A 27,906-nucleotide genomic window follows, 5' to 3' on the forward strand; every position below is an offset into this window, starting at 1 on the left:
ATGGGCTATGGACTTTTGAAAGCAACTGCCTATGCATTGTACATACAAAATACCAATATTTTGCCAACAAAACAGCACCAATTGAAATTGGTTTGTAAGACACCAAGGCAAGAAGTTTTAGGATTTTCTTTGTCTTTCATTCATCCATTTTTACATAACTAGATTTCTACACAACTGGATGTTCATAGATACATACTCACAAATGCCCTACAATCCAAATTCTTCACATGTAAATGTATAATCTAAACATCAGTTTATGGAAATGAGGTAAAATAAAGGCAAGAAGTGGAAAATAAGCAAGAAGCAAAAACACATCATAGTGAGAGGATTCAATGTAGTAACCTGCCACTCTCCGCTGCTCTCAAGCCACTTACTGCTCAATGTAATATTCAACCGGGTTTGGAAAGACATTGTTTTGTATTTAACTCCACAGGGGGTTTATGTCACAGCCTCTCTGTGTTATTTTTCTTCTCCTGAGTGACAGTCTCCAGCTTGCTTGAGCATAACAATTTAGTCGTAAATGGAAAACTCTAGGCTGACTCTTTGTAACAGGTACAACCTCACATGCAGGCAGGTTTCTCATAAAAAAAAAAAAAGCTGATCGGTGGGAAAATGAAAGAAAGAGAACTGAGAGTCACTGTTCGGAGAAGAAACAGATGTTTTATGCAACCAGAACACCAACCACATGTCTGATTTTTTACTGCTTAATGCAGTAAAGCTGAAGAAATTTCCCCAGAATTTTGGAAAAGCTTTGGATTGTTAGTCTTAAATCCTTTCATAATTAGGGGACATTAAATCAAGCAAGAAAAATATTTTTGAAAATCATTTCATCCTTAATTTGCCAACGGGATGTTTGAACTTAGAATAATCTATATTCACATATATTTGGCGATCAGTAAAGCAAACTATCATGAACGAAAATGTCTATTAAATTCTTCTCCCTATTGCTAATGCTTGTTAATTATTTATCTGTGTGTGTTTATTTTATGTCTCAGCATCATTTCCCATTTTTTATGTTCTATAAAGATGCATTGGACCAAGACTACAAGACTGCATTGGCTGGATGGACAGGTATGATGTTATATTCTAAAGAGTACTTTCTCATTCTAATATTAAAACATTACCACACAGCAGCACACAGATGCACAAAAAGAATAACAGTAAGCAAAGTCTCTGATTAATGGATTGCTCTGAGCCACACTGCCCCTGTGAGTATCCTTAATGCCTTTCTGTGCGTGCTGCCGTGTATGTGTGTGTCCTTGTGATTTTATGCAATTCCTGATGAATTGATTGCAATTTAGCATTTGTTTTGAGGCGATGGGGAGAAAAGGAAAACATAAAATGTTCCCAGTTTCCTACAAATACATTCAAGACTTTAGAATTAAAACTGCTGGCATCACATTTTGGAAATATGAAGGAAAAGGGGTTAGATACAAAAAAAAAAAAAAAACACACTAACGCACACACACAATAATCTTTGGATCAAGATGGATCCAAAGATCACTCCTACAACAATTTATATAGTAATACAAAATCTATTTTAATGTTGACAACATATTTTGTAACATTATTTCTCTCACATAGAGGTAGTAGGATGGGTGGTGCACAAAATGAATACTTGTCTTGTCAACAGATTCACAGTTGCTATGATCTCTTAGTTTTCCACTTTTAAATGATGGCTTTAATTGTTTTTCTTGATACATAGCTTTTCCAAAGCTTTGGGCATTAATTAATAAAACCCAATTTTCAACTTCCCCACAGCTTTAACATTGGCCTTTTTTCTGTGGTTCTTATATTTTATAATTTGGTTTGTTAATTTGTTCATTCATGTTCTAAAACAAGAAGCTTTCACAGAACAGCTATATTGAAGAAATACTACAAAATACAAAAACAAAATGAAAATAAAAAATAGTGGTTGTATAAACAATTACAGACACTGTCAATAGGATGAAAGAGCTTTGTAGCTGCTATGGGAACATGGCTATCTGCTAACCTGGAGATGTGATCGGCTCTTATCAGATCCTTGAGAGCTCCTGTTGTCATGCACTTGTATCTTTACCACTGCTGTTAGAGTGAGCTGTTACACAAATCTGCTACCTGCTGCTGTGTCTTATCAGAAATATGTAATTACACAAAGCATTTCTACAGCCATTGTTCATCCTAGAATTAACTCACATCTTGTCTCAGGATTTTGTGCCTGTCTGCTTTGGATGGATGAATATTTTTGATTTACTTTAAACTCATAGTAATAACTCATATGGCATATCTCCCACTTGGCAATTCAACATTTCCCAATTTGTTTGTTCTGCTTAGAATTTAAACATTAGATATTTAACGAAAACTGAAGGATTACCATAGTGTGAAGAGATTTGTGGCTGATTTAGAACAAAGATGGGTTTGCACAGATAAAGACATAATGAGGAAGGTTTCTATTAGACAAATTTTTAGGATTAATAGAGCAGCTGTTAAAATGCCCTTACAAAGCAGCAAACGGTTATTTGAAGCTGCTGGTGCCACTGGAACCTCAAGGTGGAGGATCCTCCAGAGGCTTGCGGTGCATGAACCTACTATTCGGCCACCCCTAACCAGTGCTCACAAGCAGAAACGGTCGCACGTACGGCTTCACGTCAGCCGTACGTGAAGATTAATTTTCAAACAGACTTCTTCACTGATGACTGCTATGCAAACCTGGATGGTCCAGATGGACGCAGTAGATGATTGGTAGAGTGGATGGCCACCACATCCCAACACGACTGTGACGTCAGCAAGGAGGGGAGAGAATCATTGGTCGGCCCCTTCAGAGTCCTTGAAGGTGTGAAAATGACCTCAGCAAAGTATATGTACTTTGGGGGAACGACGGAATTATCAGTTGAGAGAAAAGTGACATTAAAATCACTTTGTATCGACAACAGTGTTTATTCCAATGGGAAGTCAGCCCAACCTATTTGCCAAATGACAGACTGTCATTTCTCTCAGAGACTGTCCATAGCACTTAAATTTTCAATCTGTGACAGAGAAGAAATAATAATAATAATAAAAATCACCACATCAAAAAATAAAATGTTTGAAATGAACAATAAGACAATCAGTAAAATACAATACAAAGTTACTCTATAAAAGCTTGCAAAATTATTTCAATATAACTTAGAATTATAGGCAGAATTCTTTTTGAAAGTTATTGTTTAGGTTTTTGCTTTTTAGGAAGAACTAGCTCAATACAGGGATTTTTTGTTTTACTTTATTTTTAAAAATTAACTTTGATAATACCTTTGATTTTGCTCTTATTTTAATACAGTTTTAGTTTAACTCCTATTTATTTAAATACAGTTTGAATGAAATGAGTGAAGATGATGTTTATCCCTAAATAAGGTTTTCATTCACTTTTATAGGCATATACCTTTGAAATATCCTGTATGATGTTTGTTTTTGTCCATTTTGATAAGTAATCAATTAATAAAAATTTGTGCCTCCATCCTCCATGCTATTGCTAAGCAAGACTTCCACTCCATAAGATTGCTTACTTCCTGCTCTCAATTCACTCATTCCCCCTTTTTCCTACCCTGTCTTCTTGTTTTCAGAACCCCTCTGATTGCTGCTGGAGTGATTGGTGGCCTCTTCATGGTGGTGATCATGGTATTGAGCGTAGCAGTGTCTGTGCGGCGGAAGAACATTAAGAAGAAGAGGGCCCTTCGGCGATTTCTGGAGACTGAGGTAAAAAAAAAAGAAAGTAGTAAAAGTTAAAAGAAGGGAAAATTAACAATTGTCCAATATGTAAATGGATTAAGGATGTCTAAAGTAATTCTGTACAGTTACTCTGAAAGCCCATGCAACCCAATTTCAAAATAGTTCAGAATTAGACAGAATTCTGTGACCGTTATGGTTTGCTCAAATTTTTCTTTGCTTTTTAAGAAGTACTAGCTCAATACAAGAAAAAAAAATCTAATTTTTTGCTGTGTTTTGTTTGCTCCATCAAACAAGTTTGTTTGCTTGTTTGGTGAGGAAAAGCTGAATGAACACGCTACGTCCACTCATGTAGAAAATAGGAAGAGGCTTGAGAAAAGACAGGGTTAAAGGGAGACACTATGTTTTCTAATGGGGATTTCAGAAGTTAAGAAAGTTTCAGAAACTCTGCTCAGCTCTTGACTTTGGCACAGTATGTTGGAGAGGACACTTCTTTTAGGAGGAAATAGCAGACTTTACCATTAAAATAAGAGAACACACTCTTACTCTTTGTTAAAACCAGAAGAATGCACTATCATAAAAGTCACTTATGTGTCCACATTGAAAATTAGGTCTTATTTCACAGCTTTTTATCTCTTCTGGATTGACAAGTATCACTAAAGTGTCTCAAAAAAGCTTTGGCAAGATGTTCTTGTACCACTTGTACAATGCAGCATTGTCATCAGTAAAGCATTGACCTAAACAGATTTCTTTTTCAGATTTACATATATATAATAACAACTGGAAAGTTAAAATACTTATAAGATTATGTATAGTTATTAAACTGTCATAAAAAAAAACAAGTTATTAAAGTCACTTGACAAAAAGACTTGTTGAAGTAGTAATCCAAATTAGTCTTTCAGTAAGTATTTTCTTTTCTGGCAGCATAAAATAAAATGTTGCTTTTAAAGGATACTGTAATTTCAATACTTTTTCGTAGAGAGACTGTGTAAGTGTGTGAGGCATTGGATGTTGTTGGAAGACACGCATATGACTGACCCACATGAAGACAACCACATTCCCGATATACATCATGCACGTGATGCGCAAAACCAGCACAGTGCACCTGACCTACACAAAAACAGGCCACATGAATGCTATGCACATGACACAAAAGAACAACGATGCAGCACCATGCAATTGTCAGTTTCTGACCGACACAAACTTGACAAGCAAACACAATGCATTTAGCGCACAACAACAGGACATCAGACACACATGACCAAAAGTAATTTGTTTAATTATGTTTTGTTTTGGCAACTGTTTTGAACAAGATTTAATTGTTTCAACAGTTTGCTCATTTTTAGCTAGCATCACTACAGAGTCACAGCTTATGGAAAAAGAGCCAGTCACCAAAAAAAGAAAAGTTAACTAACCAATTAAATTTTTGTTTAGGATGTTAGTGAACCCACAGCTACAGTTATCCACATATGTATGTGAAGGACGCTTTGACACAAAAAGACATATACATAGGTGCAGTTAATAGTCTGTATACTATGATATTATTATTTTTTAATCAATTTAACAACCAGAAAATGATTGCATTGCCCTTCTTAAGTTGTAAAGTTGGCAATCCAATGGCATTTTTAAAGTACTATAATTTCAGATATGTTTTGACAAAAATGTTTTAAGATACTGCAGATTTTGACATTGTTTTTAAACACAATATACAAAATAAAACATACAAATTAAGATGAAATATAATAACATATTGAATATTGATTCAGGGAATATGGGAAAGCAAGTGTTTGGTTCAAAAAACTAAATAATTCTGGTAACATTTAGATCCTTAGATGAGGGCGATGAACTCTTACTTTGAGATTTCTCCTGCGGTTAGTCAGCAGTCAAATATTGTATTGTTTTACAGTACAGTTTTGCTGTATTTTCAGTTTTGGGTGGCAAAACTGCAGAGGTGCAGCATATTCAGCACCTCTATTGCTGAACAGCTCCCAGCACTGTGAAATAGAATTCTGTCTTTGTTTGCTGGACCCAACCGCTATAAAAAACATCTAGGTTATGTTCTCTGTATTTGTGGTGCACCACCCCTCTTGTTTCACACAGCTTAAGCTGATTTGTTATTCCATTTAAATGAAAAATGGCTATTGTTTTTAATCAAATGGTAACCCATGAGCCAGAGGAACAGTAGCTGTAGACCTCAGCTAGTCTGATAGATGCTTCCTCTGTTTTTCTGTGCAAGCTTGCCCTGCCTCTCTAATCTTCCAACATGTTCTGTAATTCTCTTCATATTGCTCCCTCACAACGCTTTAGCACCCCCTGACTAATTTAGCTCCTGGCTTCTCATTTCAATGTCTTGTTGTTGTTTCTGCCATTGTTTTTAGTACCTCCAGTCACATGCTTTTGAAGATGATCAAACAGCAGGGTAGCTGTCTTTACATGATAAAAACCACTGTGTCATCAGCACAAGGATGGAGAGCTGCATCACGAACATTCTGATCCATGTTGTAATTTGAATTTATGAAATGCATTGGATCCATCGCAAACCGTTTGTGACAATCGCATACAACCTCAAATATAAATTTTGGTAAAAGTTTTTAGCATAATTTTAGTAAACTCAGAATAATTCTAACATGATGGGGATGAAGCTTTTCTTTCACATTAATCAGATTTTTTCAGTTATCAACAACATATCTGACTTTTTTTATTTCAAAATAGTAAGCATGACTCAAAAACATACTTTGTTCTACATGTTGATGTCTTTTCTCTGTTTTGTGTGTGGATTTAACTCCATGACTTTACAACACTGAATTGAATGTCTTGTGTTTGTGGGATATGTGCTTTTAGTTGGTGGAACCTCTGACTCCCAGTGGAACAGCTCCTAATCAAGCCCAGCTTCGCATCCTGAAAGAAACCGAACTTAAAAGAGTAAAGATCCTTGGTTCAGGAGCCTTTGGAACTGTATACAAGGTAAAACGTGAGCTTTTTGGACTTTTAAAATATGTGACTACAATTTGGGATTTTGAAAATAATTTCATATAAAGTAATGATATAAACATATGTTGCAAATTTATTGAAAAATGTTTTTATTCTTTTGGAATTTAGACTACAAATGATTTGTCCTCTGAATTGCTCCACCAAACCCTTGAAAATAGATAGACAGCACTTTGCCTGAGGATTTCAGTCTACAAACTGGTTCATATGTAAGTGAGAGGTCATATAGCACATGTAACTCATGTGATGCCAGACAGTCACACATTATGATGAGCGGAAGAGATGGATATCAGAATCATTAATGACAGCATATTTGATGAAAAGCTTGGAGGTGTAAAATAAAAAGAATAAGTAATAGGTGACACTGGGAGCCCTGGGGTGACAATGAAATAAGAGGGAACTGAGGTCATTGCCAGTGCAATACTGGATGAGAGATTCAAGCAACAAACACAGCTAAAATTAGAAAGTCTACATTATATCCTGGTGGAAATATATTATACTTTAGTATAAAAAAAAGCTGGGACCAGTTATTCACTACAGTGATTGTTGCACAAATTTTTAAAAGTACAATCAGAGTTTGAAATGTGAGTAAACTACAAGCATAACATACATTTGTGAATGCATTTGTTTGAATATACAAACATTACATCTACAAATATTGGAACTCATTGGAAAGATGTGTAAAAATCCATAAATACATTTGTATGCAGAAAATAAACAGCTAAGGAATCACTTACCCTTCTCTATATATGATTTTGGGATTTTTTTTTTTTTTTTTTTTTTGCCATCCTTTATCATCGTTCTAAATGGTTTTGATGAGCTGCTATTATATCATGGCCAGTTTCTTAGATAGCAATATCAACATTCATCTGTCATTACTTACATGAACAGAATTTACTTAAATGTTTTGTTGTATTTATACCACAGGAAAATCGAAAGTCAATAAATTATATATAAACAGTCAACTTTAAACTTTAAAAAACTTTAAAAAGACAAATAGGAAAAATGGCTCACCCTAACATTTTAGTGCCAATTGCAGAACCAGAGATTTTGAAAAAGAGCAATTATCTTTACCCATATAGCTTCTTATTACTGAATTCATGCACTTAAAGTTTTTTTTTTTTTCTTTCTAAAACAAAAATGTTTTAGCTAGAACAAGTGATTCATTCAGTTTCAAAAATTATGCCAACAATTGAGGAGATTGCAATTAAAACTTTAATCTTCCATGTTTACTTGTTCATTAAGAGCATGTTGACAATGTTTTGAAAATACATTGTTAAAGTTAGGGCAAAATACCTAAAACAAAGTTAGTCATAAATTTAAATCTTGTTTCTGTTACATGATACCAGGTATTTTTGAAGTACAGTCACAATTCTGACTGTAGACGGTGAAAAATTAATAATACTATGAGACGTTAAGAAGGTAATGTTTTCACACACTTTTTAGATGGTTTGCTTGTTAAATCACATTAATCCAACCTGAAATTAGATTGTTCAACAAGATTCAGTCATTTTACCCCAGCCTTTTTCAAGGGCAACATTCCCTCATTAATACAGCAGGCTGAACATTTTCATACTCTGCCAATGAGAATATGAAAACCGTTGGGAGGTTGAGAAACTCTACATTTTTAATAGAGATACCTCTTGTTCTTCCAGGATCTATAGCACGTTTCTTTAACACAGCTTCACTCAGTAATGTGAGTTTGTAATCAATGTATTGGGTCAAACTTGCTTGTACTTCTCTTTCCTCTTAGGGTATTTGGGTCCCAGAGGGTGAAACTGTAAAAATTCCTGTGGCCATCAAAATCCTTAATGAGGCCACTGGACCCAAGGCGAATGTGGAGTTCATGGACGTGAGTATCTTGAAAATGATCTACTTCTGGTTTCCTGTGGAATAAAAACATTTATTTTTCATTTCAAACTCAAGTCTTACATAACCATTTCTCAAGTCTGGTGTCTTGTATTTCAAGTCATACTTGGATACATGTGCAGAGATGAAAATCACATAATATTTTGCAGATTTCAATCTTCTCTATCTCTAAAACCATTGCAGATCTAGAGACTTACATTTTTGTGCAATTTCTTTTCAAAACTACTCAAGCTCAGTCAGATTGTATGAAGAGAATATTTGAAAAGTAGTGTTCAGATTTTGTCACAGATGTCCAGCTTGGTTTAGATCTGGACTTTGAATGGGTTTGAGATATTAACCACACTGTGTATTTGTCTGCATGGAAGGTGAACCAGTGAGCCAGTTTCAAGGATTTTATAGCTTGACCTATAGGAGCATGTGCTGTTAAGCTAGTTACTGTGCATATTAAAATCTATTTAATCTGTATAAAATTTGTCTAAGACATTCTAGGAAGGGTCCTAGTTGATCTAGTGCACAATCTCAATTTTTATTTTTATTTTTTATTGTCAGAAATTTGACATCCTAAAAGTAAACACCAGAAAAATGGTTTTATGATACAAAACCCAAGTCAAAGAAAGCTCTGAACCTACTAAGAACAAAAAGCTGGAGCCCCATAAGTCACAGTCAGGGGTCCCTAAGAGCCTTACCTATGCAGACATACACACGTTTCACACAAGAGACTCACACCGGTCTTATTTATAAAACATTCACAACTTGGCTCATCTGAAAAGGGAAAAGGAAAAAAATCTAAATTATTACACCATCATGATGCAATGCAGATGAAATAACTCTCATCAACACGCACGCACACTGAAAGCGACCCACTTCCACTCATGTTTCGCACTTAGTTTGACAGTCAAAAAGGAAGAGTGTTTGAATGTTAGAATTACTATTTTTGTCATGATGGCTTTGATGAATTCCCCATGTGTGGTTAATTTTATGCCCTGCGTTTTTTGGGGGCTTGTCGAATCACCAGAAAATCAGAGTGACGTACCTGTCACAGCTGAAGGTTGCATATAGATACAAGGTGATTGAGTAAGGAAAATTGGGTTACGTACTGTGTGACCCGGTGTTCCAAAACTATAAAGTTCTCTCACTGGAGTAAGAAAACAGGGCATATTATCAAAATCCTGCATATTATGACCACTGACAGTCAAAGTCAGCAATTTGACCATCATTGTTACTAAAAAGTATATATTAGTCAGCTTGGAGGAACCTATTTTTCTCCTCCAAGCAGTGGATGAAGATGGTTCCTTTTGATCAATTGTACATTCTTCAACTAGGCATTGATGTCTTGTGCATTACTTACCTGAACACAAATTGCCAGAGGCAGTGTAAATGCTTTGGACAATGCTCTTTCAAATATTTTATGTCCTAACTTCACCTCATTATCTTTAGCTGGCAAATGTTTTCAAAAAATTCCAGAATTCCAAAATTTTAAAATCAAAGCAAAAAAAATAAAAAATAAAGGAAAAAAAGATAATAAAAACTGATTAAAGCTCAAAAAGTAAAGGACAGTTTAACACTCAAATGGTTGAGCAAAATTACATGCAACAATATAACTTTATTTTGGAACAAGTGACAGCTGAAGGCATAGCAGATGCCAAAATAATGATCAGCTTCATAAAAGCTTTTTCTTTTTTTCCATCTTTGAAATTGAAAAAATGAATAAATATATAAAAAAATAGTTTCTTGTAAATACTGATGATGCTACATATCTGGTCTTATAACCTATTTTTCACTAAATTTGTAAAATATCAGAGAATTTATTGATTTTTAGATTGCATTTATAGATTGGGTCTGGTTTAGAGTTTGCTATGTTACCAGTGCAAAGAAAATTAATGGGTTTTTGTAGGACTTTAAACATTGTTGGGCTGCCAAACTGCCATGTTTAAATGACAAGAAAGCAATTTAATAGGATTAATAGCATTTTGTATGCAAATTTTCAAATGTGTGCATTAACATTGTGCATAATAAATGCATGTTTTGCAATAGAAAATGTTTCTATATAGAGAGAAGGGCACAATAAAATTACTTTTGAAGCCAAATTTCTGCTTGAGGGCTTGCCTTACTTACAACAGGTTAAATTTGGTCTGTCCTTCAAAAGATTTTCTGTTCATTTGCCTTGAAAAGAACTAAGGACCATAGTTCTTTTCATATGTTTATTATAAGCAAATGACAGCCTTGCAAAAATATAATTTAAGTAAAAAAGAAACTATAATTAATAACATGAATGTGGAAATAAAATATGTTTAGTGGATCATATACTTTTCTCTTTGAGAGAAATGTAGTGATTTAGCATTTTGTCAATTTTTTTATTTTTATAACTTTTTATATTGGTTGATCTCTGTCTCTAAAGTCAGAATGAGAACAAAAATTGCCGGTGTATATAAATAGTGTATGTAAATATTTGGTTTCAGCTGTATGTTTTTTTCTGACTAAGCAATGACATTAGAACCTCAGGGAGGTCACTACAGCTTCATTTTTTTAACATATTATCTGGATATAGTGACAATTTTAACAAATATAAAAAATTTTAATAAAATATGTAAAATTCTTTAATGAAGAAAATATGTTTACTGCAGCTTTAATAAAAAAAATTAAAAAAAGAAAAGGGGAGAAATATTGAAGGCTGGTAAGTTTATATCCTCCTGACTGTGTGCTTTGCTTCACAGCTTTTTGTTCAATAATTGTCAAATTGACTCAAAAATTTACACCTATCAGTTTGTGTATATACAGTTTTCAATCCATTTTAATTATATTCTTGCCGTTAGCATCACTTTATTTAAAAAGAAATGTTGAAGGATGTGATCCACGTGATCACGCGTAATGTTGCAGGCCAGAGATTTGCATTTCTTACATTTATACAAGACATCCACAGAGTGAAGTAAACAACTAGAAAGAAACCATTTTTTGCTAAATTTCCCTGGCAGGTATTAATGATTTACAGCAACCCCCCCTTGCTGTATTTATCACATCTTCATTTTACTATGAAGACCACAAAATGTCTTGAAGTAGCAAGTCACTTTGATCTTTGCACTGAATAGAATTCAACTGTTTTTGACTGAGCGGATCGTTGCTGCTCACTTCAAGAGGAACTTCAGCCTAAAAGAGAATAAGGGGCCCTGTGATCTCCAACAGTACAGTCTACAACAGTAGACATAATGAACGCTTCAGGAGTGTGAGAGTGTTTGAGCATTTGTCCTTAACAGGAAAAGTGTCTTTGCACAATATGACATTTCAAGATTAAGGTTTATACCTCTTTCTGATTAGGATTTATCTGAAAACATTTTAGCTAACTTAACTGACTGACTTCATTTTCTCTTATTTGCTATCAAAATGTTTCACTCTATTAAAGGAACTTTGATCAAGGTGGTGATTCCAAGGGGCTAAATGTTATCAGTTTTCTTAGACTTGAGATATGGAAATAAAACTATTTACGAAAATTCCTTTTTCATCTAGGTCATTATAATATTCCAAAAGGTTTGCAAATACACACTTCCTTTGAAATCATCTGTGGTGTCAAATATTAATGAAAAATGTAGCCTCTTATTTTACATGTTTTTGATTAGTTTACATTACTAAATTTACTGAAGAAGTAGTTCTGAGGAAATGCAATAACAACATTGGTGTCTTTGCATTTTTAAATAAAATGTGGTACAAATGTTATATAACCGGAAATTGAACACTTTTCAAAAACTACTAAATGTCTTTCATTACATTGTTTTTCAAAAGTAGTAAACCACTTATTCCTGCTTAAAATTCATTTGGAAACATCAAAACAAAGGAATCCTTTGTACATCATTTTGTACAGCTATACAAACTGATGTGCTTTTTTCTGAGGTTATGAATTCATTGATAAAGCACATCAAACCAATTCCAATTTTTTAATATTTACACAGATTTAAAATTGAACTGCATGAAGGTCAGTCAAACTATCTGACTCATAAAAACAATACATTTCTTACACACTACTCCAACTGAATTAAAACCAACCATTCTTTTTTTTTAGTTTAGTTTTTTTTTAGTTCTCTACCACTGGACATATATACCTAAGTAATTTAATTTCCTTGTGTTTCGAAGCAAGCTTTGACAAGCCGTGCCTGCAGTACCACATTATTGCTTAGTGTAAATGTGTCTTTTTTTCAGGAGGCTTTAATAATGGCTAGCATGGAGCACCCTCACCTTGTCCGGCTGTTGGGTGTCTGCCTGAGTCCGACTATCCAGCTGGTGACACAACTGATGCCTCATGGCTGCCTGCTTGACTACGTCCACGAGCACAAGGACAACATCGGTTCACAGCTGCTGCTCAACTGGTGCGTCCAGATTGCCAAGGTAAGAAGTACTACACATTGTAGTGAAGGGGCTACTATAATGCTGAATTTCTTTGATCGCACTCGACGATACTAGGAGTATATTACTGGGCACTTGAAAGATGTGTGTTAGTATCTGCTATTTAACTTAATTTAGTGACTGCTTTAGAAAATAAGTTAGATAGATTCTGAACTGAGTAACTGTGTGTACTCAGATACATCAAATGAAATAATACATTTGAGCCTTTAAATCCACAAGTTACCTCAGAGGCTTTAGATTTGGCAGTTTTTACCCTGCTTTAGAATTTCCAATTTTCCTAAAAAATTTAGCTCAATAATTCACATACCAAGTGTTCACAAAGCTGGCAGCTCCCCTGAAAGATGACTGCAGCTGGACTGGTACCGGTACCTCACGGCTCCTTCTAGATGTTTTGCTCAGAGCTCCAGGATAATCAGTCTGGATTAATCTACACAGTAATAAACCATTGTCAACATTTCCCAGCAGGTCAATATGGTCAATCGCTCCCACTGAATCCTTCCATTGGTGATGTTCTCCACATGTTAGCGGCTTACCTTTATGCAGCTACTTAGATACGCGTGATCATCTACATACCTTCATCACCTTAAACGTAATCAAACCTCTTTGAAATTAATCTGCTGATCCATTTATGTTTTACTTATTTATTTTTTATGTGAGAATGAAATTAGCCAAAAGATGCATTCCGCACAAAACATTGCGTTACATCTTTATGAGACAAAAACTGAGGAAATGCATTTTTCACATTCTAGTGAGGCCTTTGAATCCTTTTATTTTTGATTTCTTTATTTTGTGTGTGTTAGGTTATTGTCTGAGGATAAATGCGGCTCAATTTCATTGTTTATATTAAACAATAAGATATTAAAATCATAAAAAAATACCGTAATGCATCAGGTTTGATTCTTGGTCTAAATAACACTGAATATAGTCAGATTTTAGTGTATTTAGGTGAGTTTTGATGCTTAGTAGTTTGATATTGCCCGCAGAAAAAGCTTGCGTAGCTGCCGCATATTTTTATGCCAGCGAAAAAGTGTACATATATTTACTCAAACTTTGATGCAAAGTAAATTTTTATACATGCCAAATGTGCGTAAAATATGGCGCCGCAAATTTTTTGTGCAGACGCACAGTTCAACTTTGGTGTAGTAAATGTCGGTGAGGAACTCACTGTTGATTACAGGAAGGAATTTGAATTACATATAGTACATTTTTCTGTCCTAGAATCAGAAGTTTTGTTTTATTCTGCACTATTTCACCAAAAAAAGTGTTTACATCCTGCATTTAACAATTGAATATTCACAAGCATTGTGCATTTTTCTGATTGACTGCATACAGTGTTTTAAACCTAGAGAAGTGTAATGAGTCAAAAGAAAGAGAACAGAGAATGGAAATGACTTAGGAACAGATGCAGCCTCAGATTTAATATCTTATACAAATACCGCTGTTGCTGTTTTTGGCTAAATCAAAGCTGGCTGTTCTCCAGTGAGTTTCCAAGGGAAATATTAAATCATCATCTAAATTTGGGACACACTTATCATCCTCCACATTAAGTTTTTTTTTTTCTTTTTTTTTTTCTCCATTCTTATTGAAGGTGATTCCATCTGGCATTGAGACTTGCAATGCTGTGTATATATATATATTATATATATATATATATATATATATATATATATATATATATATATATATATATATATATATATATATATTCCAATTATAATTTATGTTTATAATTATATTCCAATTATAATTTATGTTTTATTGACAAGGTAAATTGGTAGACTTATGTCATTGTATTCAGTACCGATTAATTTGTTAGACTTTATTGTGAAAATTTTTGGTTAGTTGGTATTATTACTCTTTGTTATTGTTATCATGTATCTGTGCATTGAGTCTCAAATGGTCTTTACCACTGTAAAGATCACTCTGAAACACTGTGCCTGTGATAATCTCTGCATCAAGATCATCATCACAGCCAATCTGAATTAATAACTGATCTGCTTAGAAAATCATACAAATGATCAGTTTATTTGGCTTACTGCAAATGCATCATCATATTATGGTTTTTGTGTCTGTTTTTACATTTATTTTGACTATAACAAACTATCACTTCCTTCTCATCATGTCAAATTTGTGAATCTCCTAGATAACACACTTTTTTCTTGTAAACTCATGCACAATTATTATGCTAATTGTATTTCTGAGGATTAATTTTGTGGTTGAGTGAATGCACCACCCATTTTAAGAGTTTGTGTATTTCACTATTATGCACGCATTAGGAAGTTGCATAGAAATCATATACATTTATAAGCCACCAACAAAGTTCATGGCATATTTTTCTTGAATATTTGAATGCACTTTATGGCAAAAATAAGAGCTCATTTAAATTGGTTGGTTTTCCGGTTGATTTGTCTTTTCACCACAGTATGAATATTGTAAAGACTATTCAATGAGCTTCATTGTTTTGAAGTGTTTGTTGTGTTTTCCAGTAATGGCTTTGAGGGGGTTTGAAATTATTGTCCTGCTAGGATTTCCAATTGTATCAAATTCAACTATCTAATTGTTTATTTGAATTGAAGGTAAATATTTCAGTGCCAATCCAATTTCATTTTTCCATGCACCTTCTGGAATGTACCAGTACATTTGTCAGTGAAACACACCTTCAACATTATGCTCCTGCGTCCATTTTTGACAGTTTGTAGAGTATTCTTAAATATAAAAGCCTCACTGTAAGTCCTCTAAAAATATCTTTGTCAGTCTAGTTATCTTTAATGATTGTAAAACCACACATTTGGCCTATCCAAGCAAATTTTAGTTGTTTGAAATGTACCTGGAGTGCAGTATTTTTAACATAATACTGGTCCCTGAAAGAAAAGCAATGACTAATGCCTACTTGTATTCAGCAGGTGAAAATCACTCACCAATGCTGCATCTTGATCATGTCTGTTTTCTATATCATCTAATCTAATGCACTCGTTTTCTTGTAGTCTTTTGACGATTTGTTTTTACCATCCACTCAATTAACAATTTATATACATAATTATTGATATTAATATCAACTACTGAGGAAGGTATTAAAAAATGTGAATCAAATGTATTTGTGAATGACTGAACGCAATGAGTGCTATACAATTACAGACAATTTACCATAAACCAATGACAAACATAAAAGTAAAAAAAAAAAAAAAAAGTTATAAAAACACATTTTATTTTCCTCAAAATCTTATTTTAACATTTTGTCTATTTAATCTGGTGATTGCTGACCCTTTGTTTGGTAGTTAATAAGGAATATTACTTTTTATATTATTATTCTTATTATATTTTTAGATCTGGTAGTTTATAATCTACCAGATCAACCTGAGCCACATTTTATAGACCTTTATCCTCTGTAATCAATACCAATTTAGATGCTGATATTTTTGGGCCTGTCAGATGATGGATTCACATTTTGAAACTTGTTTTGAATCTATTTTTACACGTCAGATTTTTGCTAAAATAGAAATTGTCCATCTATGTAAAGAATTGTTGACTTGTTGAAGGATGTTGAGATTTTTTTTTATTTCAGGCACATTGTTTTATGCACAGAGAATCTGACAACACTATATTAACAAAGCAATTTCTTGGACTAATGTACAGCAGCTACAAGACAGTAAGTTGTTATGCAGATATTCTATATGTTGTTTTACAATGAAGTATGTAAGCCTTAGACATTCAAAAAACACAGAGCACAAATGCTTGTTATTTGTACATCCTTTGTGGTCTTTCATGAGATAAACATCCGTGTAAGACCACAGGGAAAGCAGGTTGTGGGGCATCACTTAAACCCCAAAAGAGACAGCGTGAAACACAATTTGCCACAACATGCACTCAATTCCCTGCTTTTGGGCTCAGTGTGACAGCAGCTTCAGGGAGTTTAACTTTTGGGATTTAAAGAGGCACAATTTGAAGACTAAAGTGAAAATGTGGGATACAGCAAATATTGAATTAATCATCCATTGCCTATATCCACAGACCAATACAGGGTTGGGGGTATAAGGAAGATGCTGCCTATTTCTAACAACCATTGGGTGAGAGGCAGAGAACACTCTGGACATGTTGCCTGTTCATCACCTGGGCTAAATTAATCATAATATCTAGTACCTGCCCTATGATATACTGACGACCTTTACAGGGTGCATGAGGCTCTGAGAGCTGGAGATAGGTGCCATCTCCCTCTGGGATCCTACAAGGATGAGTGGAGATGGACAAACGAATGTATCTCGAGACAGTTCCTCTACTGACATTATCAGCTTTTCTCTGACAGAATGTTGAGTCACAGATTTGCTTGAAGTTTGATTATTTTATTATTTATTAAATTAAAATGTTGGAGTTTACATGTGCTGCAGCATGTAACTTCTATTAAAAGTAAAAAAAAAAAACATAAAAACAAAAACAAAACAAAAAATCCTTTCTGAGCTACAATCTGCAGGAATACGTTGTTCCCTGTCAAAATTAGCCAGTCATAACCAGGAGGAAGCTATTAGCATTGTCAATCACCTTTGTGTATGTGCTGTTCCATGTGAACAGGAGATGAGGAGAAGAAACAACTTCCCCTTACAGGTGAACTATTTATCCACAGTCATCGGTGCCTAGGCTTGCTCGCTTTAACATTAGTGAATTACGCAAATAATTATGCAGATCATTCTGATAATTGTAGCTGACCTAAACCAGAAAAGTTTAAATGGATTTGTTGTTAGACAGGAAGTTGAAAGAGGTTCTTTGTATTTTTATAGTGTGAACGTCTGGTTTCAACTGTATCTTATTTAAAAACTGTTGTCACAACCATTTAAACTGGAGTTAGTCATGTTTTTGTTCCTTGTGTATTTCTCAAAAGAGTATTGCAAAGAAATCTAACTTTTTTAGACTTGAGCAAGTAATGTTTAATATTTTTGGTTTCTCTTGAATGTATTTGAAAGCTACACACATTCATCAAAAGACAGAATGATTCAAGGATAATAGAAAGCAGCTAACCCTCTCTTTATAGCTCTATTAATGTTCTGCTTTTCTGCTATTTTGAAGCTGGTGGACAAGCTGGTGTTCTGCTACCTGTGGGATCTACTTCACGATGTTGCTCTGAACTGTTCTCTTTCAGTTCCACACATTTAAGAAGCCTCCATTACACTGTTGCAAAATCTCATTTTTGGTAACTCTGTCTTCACCAAGATGACTGCCTTGGGTTTCCTTTGAGTCCAGTATTATATGGATGTGTGTGGGAGTGGTTGAAAAGCCCCACTGTGTATATCACAGGGTCATATCTTTTTGTAAACCAAGCAAGGCAAACATGCCTCCCTCCAGCTCATTACAGACATCCCTAGGGTTCCCATGAAAACTCACATCACTCCAATTCCCTTCCCACTCTGTCTCTATTCCCACTTGCTTCTCTGCTTTGTTTTTATTTTTATTTTAGTTTGTGAATCCAGTATTTTTTTTCACCTCTCTGAACATTAAAGCATGAGGAATATACCATTGCCTCCTTTTATGTTTTCTTTCTCTGTTATTGCACATGCTGTACTATCGCCATGCTGTTATCAGAGCTGTTTTTTTTTTTTTTTTTCTTGTACATAAATATTTCAGTTAATATACTCACTGACCAACTGTTCCTTTTTTTCCCCTTTCTATTGCATGTTTTTTTTTTTTTGTGGGCAGTCTAAATTAGTGCTTGAATAATAATTGTGAAACAGGTCAAAGGTTTTTCTATTTATTTATGCCTATCAACAATTATTTCTCATTCATCCAAAAGAAGGTCATTTTTCAGTAATGAAAAAGTAATATGTTGATTTACCGAAAGCTAAAAGGCTAAAACGAAAATCACTTTGATTTAATTCTCCAAATGCACAAACTTGTTAAAGAATTTCAAAAGTTTGTGTGATTTCCTTAATAAATTTACATCACCGCAGGAATATCTATAAACCCACAGTGCTGAGAAAAGGGGTTTAAATCCATTTAACTTTTTCCTCATTTTGTCAAATTACATCTACAAAGGAGTGCATTTTATTGAGATTTTATGTTTTAGACCAACTTAAGAACACAATTGTGAAGTTGAGAAAAATAGTCTAGTGATAAAGATTCACAGGCCAGGTTTCAGTTAACACATTCTTTAAGCCAATGAACATAATTCTATTTTTATATGCACTCTTAAAGAAAACATTTCTTGATTCCCACCATCCCTGGCAGAGAGCATCCCTGCTCTGAGACTAGATTTTAAGACACAGAGCAAGAAGTAGATCACAGGAATCAAGCCTTTGATTATGCCAACCCTTAGAAATGTCAACAAGTGTCCGCCTATCTTCCTTCTCCTCAATTTCTGGCTCTTGCTGTCTGTCTCTCTTTCATGTGGGTACTAATTAATTCTGAAACATTTCTGTCGGGGTCTTTTATTACAGCATTAGTATATATTCTGTGTTGGCGACCAGATTGCCTCCATCCCTATGGGTAAATAATTAATTTATTATAGAAGCAGCTGAATGCTGGAATTCCAGCAAATGAATAGCTAAATTAGTTTATTTGAATTAATGTATTTTTTGAATTTTTATGTATTGGGATATTGAACCACATTGCACTTACGCTAATATATTTTGTATCTTGCAGGAGAGTCAGAAGTGATGAAAGAAATGATACTACTCACTACAAAATGCCATAAAAAAGTATGTCTAATACAGAATTTTGCGCTAGTCCATGGTCTTATTATATAATATTTCAAATAAATTCTTAATGTTATAACAAACACCTAGTGGCATTTAGATTACTTTGAGAAATTGCCTCAACTCTTTCATATTGATCTGGATTTTATTATCTATACAGCAACATTTTGTGCCATGGACCATGGACTGATTTGTTTGCATTTTGTTTCCTACCTTTGCATTTATTGCAGTCTAATCACTGGGTCAGAGTTCAGGGTAAGAGATTCCTCATTTTTCACCAGTGAGGCCACCAGTGAGGCCACTAAACCAAATTACATTGCGTGAAATTAGGTGATTGGAACAGTTTGTATTTCCATGCATAATATGATTAAAAATAAAGTTTAAACACTTTGACTAATAGTGTAAGGCCCAAAGAGAAAAGGCATGTATTTATAATTGCTAACTTCTGTAAGATGTTTAATTACAAATAGTTAAAATGATAATGATTCTTGTTTTCTGTTACAGAAATCAATCAATCAATCAATCAATCAATCAATCAATCAATCAATCAATCAAATTTTATTTGTATAGCACATTTCAGCAGCAAGGCAGCAAAGTGCTTTACATCATAAACACAAAAACACAAAGTCATGCATCATGGAATAAATAATACATTGTTACATATTACATTTCAAATACAACTCTAAATATACATTCCAAATAAAAATGTCACTATAATAGTTATATCTGAAGAAATTCCTTGCTTTTAGTATCAAAGTTTGATGGTTTGGTAAAGATTTGGTGGGTCACAATATAAAGCTAAGTCTGGATCACTGTGTTTTATTGGCCAGAAAGCTCACCTGATCCAACACCTATAAAGATTCTAGGGGTTATGGTGTAACGAGAGAGGGATATCATTTCCTACAATGGGTGACCTTACTTGCAACAAAGCCCATTGCCTTGTCACAAAGGATGCCCCAGCAAAGTGTTACGTTCATAGGCACATTTCACTAGGCTGGCAATTAGTGCATTAAAAATTCTTAGTGATTGGTTTTATGAAATATTCTAAATTACATCACCTGCAAATCACAATCAAAATGACTTGAAAATATCGTTTTGTGTGTACTAAATACATATATGGAGGCGACTGTAGCTCTATGGGTCGTCGTCTTGTGTTTGGAAGGTTGTAGGTTCGATTCCAACGTCCTCCTGCCACATATTGATGTGCTTCTGGTCAAGGCACTTAGCCCCGAACTGTCTACCGATATCGGTATATCAATGTGTGTGCTTTTGAGTGAAAACAGATGAATGTGACTCTAGTGTAAAGTGCTTTGAGTTATCAAAAATGATCGGAAAAGTTCTATATAAGTTAAGTCCATTTACCATATAAAGTGATAAAATTAAATAATTTCAATGATATTCCAGCTTATTTTGATACTTCTGTATCAACTGGGTAGAAAAAGGAAGGACATTAAAGTTCTTTAAAAAAGAACTTTAAGAAGGAAGGTTAATGAGATGTGCGGCACCTTGCTCATTCAGCTACCAGCAAGAGCCTTTACAGATAAAAAAAGTACAGATGGAAAATGTAGGATTACCATGTTGTTTTACAGGCACATGAGAATTGTTTTTGCTTTTATCTGCAAAGCACATAAAGAATGCTTGTAATGAAACTTGGCCAACTAGAATGACCTCTTAATGTAAAGTCACAAACCCTCAGGCAGCTGACAGATAAAAAGCAGCCAAGAGAGTCAGATACAGAAAGAGGATTTGGCCTACACTAACTCACCGTTTGCCATTATGTCTATCAAGTATTCCTTCAAGCCAAGAGGAAGACGCTCTCTTTTTCTTTCCTATTTTTCTGTCTTTGTCTCCTACTCAATCTCCCTCTCTTACACACACACACACACCCACACACACCTACAGCAGTGACACAGTTTGAAAAGTGTGTGACTGAGAAGAGATGGATGTGGCCAAGAAAGGTGATAGGGGGAAATGGATGACTGCAGGCAGCCTACACAATGGATGAGACTGTTGGTTCAGGGAGACAGGTCAACACTAATGAGTGACTTCTGGACACTCGCACTTTCACAGTGTTAAATGAAGCCTTGTACAGACATAAAAACTGCAAATGCAACAATTAAAATAACTAATTTGATTACATGCATTAAATACATAACTTCACACAGCCTGGTGGTGTCTTGCAGCAAAAGAGCAAAAATATTTTAAACATTTCTGTATTCTGACTTTGTTTAAACTACTTCTTATGTTGAGAATGTTTAAAACATGCACAGATATTGTATTTGATGTATGTATCTTTACACAGTATATAATATTGTACTGTGTCATAGGATGATGGTAGAAACAAATGAGAAGAGCAAACATCCTTGTGATTTTCTCACACTGAGGAAGTTTACCAAACTTGCTCCCAACAAGGCAGGTTCCACCGAGTCACTGAGGTCATGGAGACTGTAGGGTGATCTTAATTGTATGTGAAGGTCCCCTTAGTGTTAGTCAGATGAGGTTGGAGTAAAATTCCTTCTCTTCCTCTTTGATTTGAATAGAAAAAATTGAGAAGTAAAACTGGCTGATATTCATTGACATATGATTAGATTCATACTGCTTGCTATTATTTGATTCTTGTCATTATGATGCCATGACTTTCTGTATGTTCAGAGATCATGGATGTTAAATTTACATGAGTCATAAAGTTTTGTGTTTGAATACATATCTAAATACATATTGTACTCGTCACATTTTTGAGTTTCATTTGAATTATGTGTTCACATACAAATTTGCCCCTTACAATTTAGATTTAGACAAATTATTTAGAATATGTCTTTGAATATTTTTATGAAATAGAGCAAATCCTCTATTAGCAGAAGGAGGTGGGGTCTAGAGCCTGAGGACAACTTTTTTTTTTCTTGCTATCCATTCATTTTGCTAACATCAGAAAAGATTCAACATGGATACATTTAGTTAGCAAAAGAATACATTAAAACGCCTGTCTAACAAAATGTGATTTAATTAAATGTGTTTTATTTTCCTATAAAAGTTCTAATTTATAAAACACAGGATTCACTGGTATTAATGCAAGTAATATGAGATGTTTAATGATCAACAAATCCTTGAACCCTAGAAGGTTTTTTCCTTCTCCCTATTGCAGGGATTTCCTGCTCGATTACAAAGCTGCAACCCTTGCAACAGATCAATCATAGATCACGGCTAATGTCTCCCGTTATGGCACACTGTGATTACCCTGTTATTATCTCACTAATTATGGCTATCATCATTATTATCATTTCTCTATTACAGTTCATTACTTCAGAGCTGAAAAGGGATGGTATAATGGCAGAAGTGTCAGTTATTCTATTTATTGACTGGCAGGAGTGTAGTTACAGTCTGTTTTCTTTTTTCTCTAAAGTTGTTTTAGTGTTGCAAAGGCTCACAGGCAGCTTGACCAGATCGTGTAAGTCTGGCCGATTGGGGTTTAAACTACTTTAGAACTTAATGAAAAACGGAGGCTAAAGGGAATACTTCATCCCTGTAGGACTAACTAAAACAAGAACACAATTAGTTTTTTTGTTTGTTTTTTAATTTATATTATTTGTGAAGCTTTTGAAAATCAGACCTACAATTTTAAAAAAAGATGCTGAACCATGTTTTTTATTATCGTTAGCTCATTGATTTTTTTGGATACTACTTGATCATGTGCCAGGATTGACAGTATTTGGAAAAGAAATGACAAAAACAATAACAACTTAAGAAATAAAACTTTTTTTTTTTTTTTTGTATAAGAAACAAACGTAACAACAACAAGATAGACAACAGTTGTCTATCTTCAGAACTTGACCCTGACAAACTCCCTCAAGTTCTTACAGTTGCTCATTTTTCCAGTTTGTAACAAATCAGCTTTGACGATGCAATGTTCACTCATTCTTTAATTCCAATCTAACTCACTAACAAATTATATGTTGATCAGTGTCATTCACTTGACTTATCAGTGGTCAGAACGTTATGTCTGACCGGTGTTTTTCTGAAAGCAACACAATCTCTCAAACATCGAAAGTTACCAGGGAACCAAAGGTCTTATTCTGCAAATGTCAGCAAGAAATAAAACTATCAAGACGACAAGCAAAAACTGTACAAGTTTTTTTGTGAAAATTTGTTTGGCTTGTGCATGAAGCAAAAGCAACAATTTTAGTGGTCATGGTTTAAAGTTGCAGATGCAAGACACTTGTAACAACACTCACTTTAATTCTGCTTGTAAGATGATTGAGCAACACGGAGTTCTTAATTATTACAATGTTGAGATTTAGGTTCACACATTGATTCAAAGCTAAATCTAAACTTATTTATTATATTTTATATGTTATTATGATAACACTGTCAGATGTTCTGTGCCAGCATCCTTCTTTAAAGATTTACCATTTCTGCTAATTACAGCCTATTGTAATACAAGGGCTCACAAATTAAGCCATTCTCTGCCACAACCATGAAGGTCCATGATTCCTAAAAGAGCCTGACCAGCCTGTTGTAAAGCTTTGAGAATGACATTTCCTTCTGTTTGTCTTCATTGACAAGGAGAAAGAGCATGACAGAGACAGACAGAAGCAGATTAAAGCATGCCAAATATATTAACATATCCATCTGGTGTCTCATTCTTCTCTTATTCTCACTCACCCCATTGGCCCCTGTTGCCAATTTCACTGGGCTTCAGTGGGTTCGGCCAGGACAAGGTCATGTTGTTGGCGTATGTTATGAATTTGCCACCTGATCCCAAAGATGCCTGTAGGGACCTGGCGCACACAACATGCTGGCAGGGTGGCAGGAGTGATTCTGTGAAGGTAAACCACTAGGATGAAAGAACGGATGGTGCAATCTGGGTCAAACACAAAAACTAACACCTTCTTGTTCCCCTCTCCTAGTGTCACTGTAACTGATCTTCCTGTTTGTTCTTGTCTTGCTCCATCACTATGAAATCAACTTTTAATGGCACAGCATAGGAAATGTGATGTTATTTTAAAAGGGATTTGCTCCAAGCAATGACGGTCCCTGCACTCTTTGTCACATTTCATTTGGATCAAAGGATGCCAGGTGTGTAGTACAGTCCTATAGCCTGTGATCTACACCTTATGTATTAGAGACATAGACATTAAAAACTGATGCATTGAAAATGACAAATAAAAACTTAAAAACACCACAAAAACAAGAAAAATGTAGCTTCTAATGTTTTATGGATTAATTCTGCATGCTCTTCAATCTATGCTGTTTCATGTTTATTAACATGGAAACAACAATTCAAGCAATAAAGAGAAAAAAATATAAGGGAAAGCATCATGTGCACATTATGAATACCGCAACATATCATAATTACACTTAGGTCATTGTGGTTCCAAGACTCCCTGCTTTTTTCTTTTTTGCTTTTTAGCTTTTATTGGTGCAACTCTTCTCAGTTATATCAAAGGCCCAAAGCATGCTCATTGATGCTGATGATAAAGTTTCATCACTCTGCCAGCTTTTCTCCCCAAGCAAATTTTTTTCGAGGACACAAAAAACGTTGTCTTTGCCTATCGTCTAAACAAAAAATTGCCCATAGCAATGCATAGGGAAAGCAGTGACTGCCTTGCAAAGCCTGGCAATCACTTGCCAATAGAATGTCTCTATTTATTTTTCTTCCGTCACCGTTCATGCGGCTCATGCTGCTGCACGCACCCCTACAAAAGTGGCATCAAAACGTGTGGCTCGCTGCCGTGAAGGGAGATCTTACTTTTATTGGGATTCAGTTACCATGAAAACACGGTTTGCAAAAAAAAAAAAAAAACAACGCCCCAAAATCTTATATAATCACCATGAAAACAAATCCTCAAAATACACTATTCTTGAAGAATTTCTGTTGTCATAAATTTATGTAAAATGACATTCAAATTTCACCTTGTAGATACTCTGTTCAGAAGTGAAGACGGTTTGTCCACAACTTGTCTTTAAGCGCACCGAAGTTTTTGATTTTAGAGCATAACTGCCGCTCCGCAAGCGTGAGAAACAGAATGGATCTTTGGCCCCAACACATTTTTTAGCTGTCACGCCCACAAATATTGCCTTATTGGTATCAAAGTCGGTCATAAAATTCATGCTTGCTCTCGTAAAATGTTTTCGTAATTTATCTAGGGTTTATGGTTTTCTGTCAAGGTGCTTCAGAGCGACATGATGCGACAGAGTGAACTCATTCTCTCAGCCATTCATTGTCATATATTTCTCAAAAAATTTCAGAGCCCAGCGCACACCATATTTGTTTCATCACTGCTCTTACTGTGAGTGAGGTACAGATATGAATCGTGGTATTATCTGAGACGAGAAATAGCCCACTGATACGATTCAAACGCTTATTGAATACGTAACACGGTTGCCGAAAGGGAAAGAGTTGTTCGGACTGCTTTTTTTTCGTCAAACAGATTGTGCGCATGCGCGGGCCCGGGGCACAACCGCCCCCGATTTTATAAAGCGGATGTGAGGTTGGACAACTTCCGGTGGCTATAGCGTTAGCATTAAAAGGCTAGGAAAATGGCTCAGTCTCGGCGCAGTTGTTTTTGTTCAGTCCCTGGTTGTTCATGTGGGGCAAAAAAACAGCCTTATCTATCATATCATGCGTTCCCGACGGACCCGGACCAACGGAGGCAGTGGATCCAGGCGATCCGAAGAGATGAAGGTCCGGACTTTCGCATAAAGACTGGGAGCACTTTCGTATGTAGCCGCCACTTCAAACCGGAGGATTTTGTTAGCGGATCCACCACCAGTCGCCTTAAAAGTGGGACTGTTCCTTCCCTGTTTGCCTGGAATAACTTCACTGCACCGGCAATGAGAGAGTCTGCTTTCGAGAGGGCTAAGAAACGGCAGTTTGTCCTCTCTCAGAAAGCTAGCCAGGCTGAAGATGCTAATGCGGACCATGACTACACGGCACGTCCACCCGCAGGTAAAAGATAATATATTGTATATATTTTCCAATTAAAATAATTTCAGTAAAATATAACTGTTGCTATAATATTATTATCATGATCACATAATAATGAAATTATGCGATTATGTGGTTATGTATTTTGTGGAGAGATTAAGTCAATGGCTGTATACATGCATGCTCTGACTCACAACATGTATTGATCTTCACAGAAGTAATGTTTCAAATATATAATTAAAACTTATTGCTGACCGTATGTTTTGCTTTTTTATTTTGTGGTTTTACAGGTGCACTTGATGAAGCTCTGGATTATATCAAGGAGTTGGAGGCCAGACTTCAAAAAGTGGGTTTGTCTGCCACACTTTTTAGCCGCTACTGTGCCTCTGATGACCAGATCCGGTTTACACCAAATTTCCATCTGAATGTGTGTTCCGGATCTTCTGGGAGTCCATTGCACCCTCTGCATCACACCTGGCTTACTGGACCACAGCACAGAACTTGGAGAGGAAGCATGTCCTGAAGCAGCCCTGCCCGCTGCATGCCTCTGATTGATGAGTTCCTGATGTACTCATTCAGGTTGCAGTGGGCATGAAGGAGCAGCTCATTGCTGACATGTTTCAAGTCAGCAAAGCTACTGTCAACCGAGTGACCATCACCTGGGCCAACTACCTCTTCATTGTATTCTCTTCCATCAACCTGTGGATTAGTCGTGAGAAGGTAAAAGCCAGTATGCCTCAGAAATTTCTGAAGTTCTCTCCAAATGTCCGTGTCATCTTGGACTGCACAGAAGTTGCTCTGGAAACGCCATCATCCCTCACCTTAAAGTCTGAAACGTTCTCTGCCTACAAGAACCACACCACTCTGAAAGGGCTGATTGGAGTTGCTCCCTGTGGTTGGTGACATTTATTTCAGCATTGTACACAGGCTGCATCTCCGACAAAGAAATAACGAAGGTCAGTGGAATCCTTCTCTACTTGAGCTGGAGATGAAGTCATGGCAGATAAAGGCTTCCTCATTCAAGACCTCCTTCATGAAGTTGGAGCCAAACTCATTCCACCATTTAGGCATCCTGGTCAGTTCAGCACGGAAGAGACAGAGGAGACCCAGACCATTGCTCGGCTGCAGATCACTGTAGAGCAAGCAATTGCTAGAGTAAAGTGCTACCACATCTGGGATTCTCCGGTGCCTCTCACTTTAATAGGAACTGTCAATCAAATCTGGCACAACTGTTGTGTTTTGGCAAATTTTCAAGGCCCATTTTGTGTTGCAGACTAAATTGTTTCTGTATGTTAACTGTTGTAATGCTATTTAAAAAGTTAAATGTCTAGACTTTTGCAAAAAATATTCAATTAAAACACACTTTGGCAGCAC

General features: G+C 35.3%; 1 protein-coding gene across 1 annotated transcript in view; it reads left to right on the forward strand.

Annotated features, from left to right (window-relative positions):
* LOC129361272 (receptor tyrosine-protein kinase erbB-4-like) overlaps positions 1–27,906 on the forward strand; it is a 254,495-nt gene that overhangs the window by 210,183 nt on the left and 16,406 nt on the right. Inside the window, exons 16-20 of the mRNA XM_055032020.1 lie at positions 1,027–1,071; positions 3,579–3,711; positions 6,523–6,645; positions 8,423–8,521; positions 12,727–12,912. Of these exons, the coding sequence (XP_054887995.1) occupies positions 1,027–1,071; positions 3,579–3,711; positions 6,523–6,645; positions 8,423–8,521; positions 12,727–12,912 (586 nt within the window). The remainder of the gene's footprint in view (positions 1–1,026; positions 1,072–3,578; positions 3,712–6,522; positions 6,646–8,422; positions 8,522–12,726; positions 12,913–27,906) is intronic.

Source organism: Poeciliopsis prolifica, unplaced genomic scaffold, assembly GCF_027474105.1.
Source record: "Poeciliopsis prolifica strain line A6 unplaced genomic scaffold, Auburn_PproV2 SCAFFOLD007, whole genome shotgun sequence".
In the NCBI taxonomy this organism is placed as follows: Eukaryota; Metazoa; Chordata; class Actinopteri; order Cyprinodontiformes; family Poeciliidae; genus Poeciliopsis; species Poeciliopsis prolifica.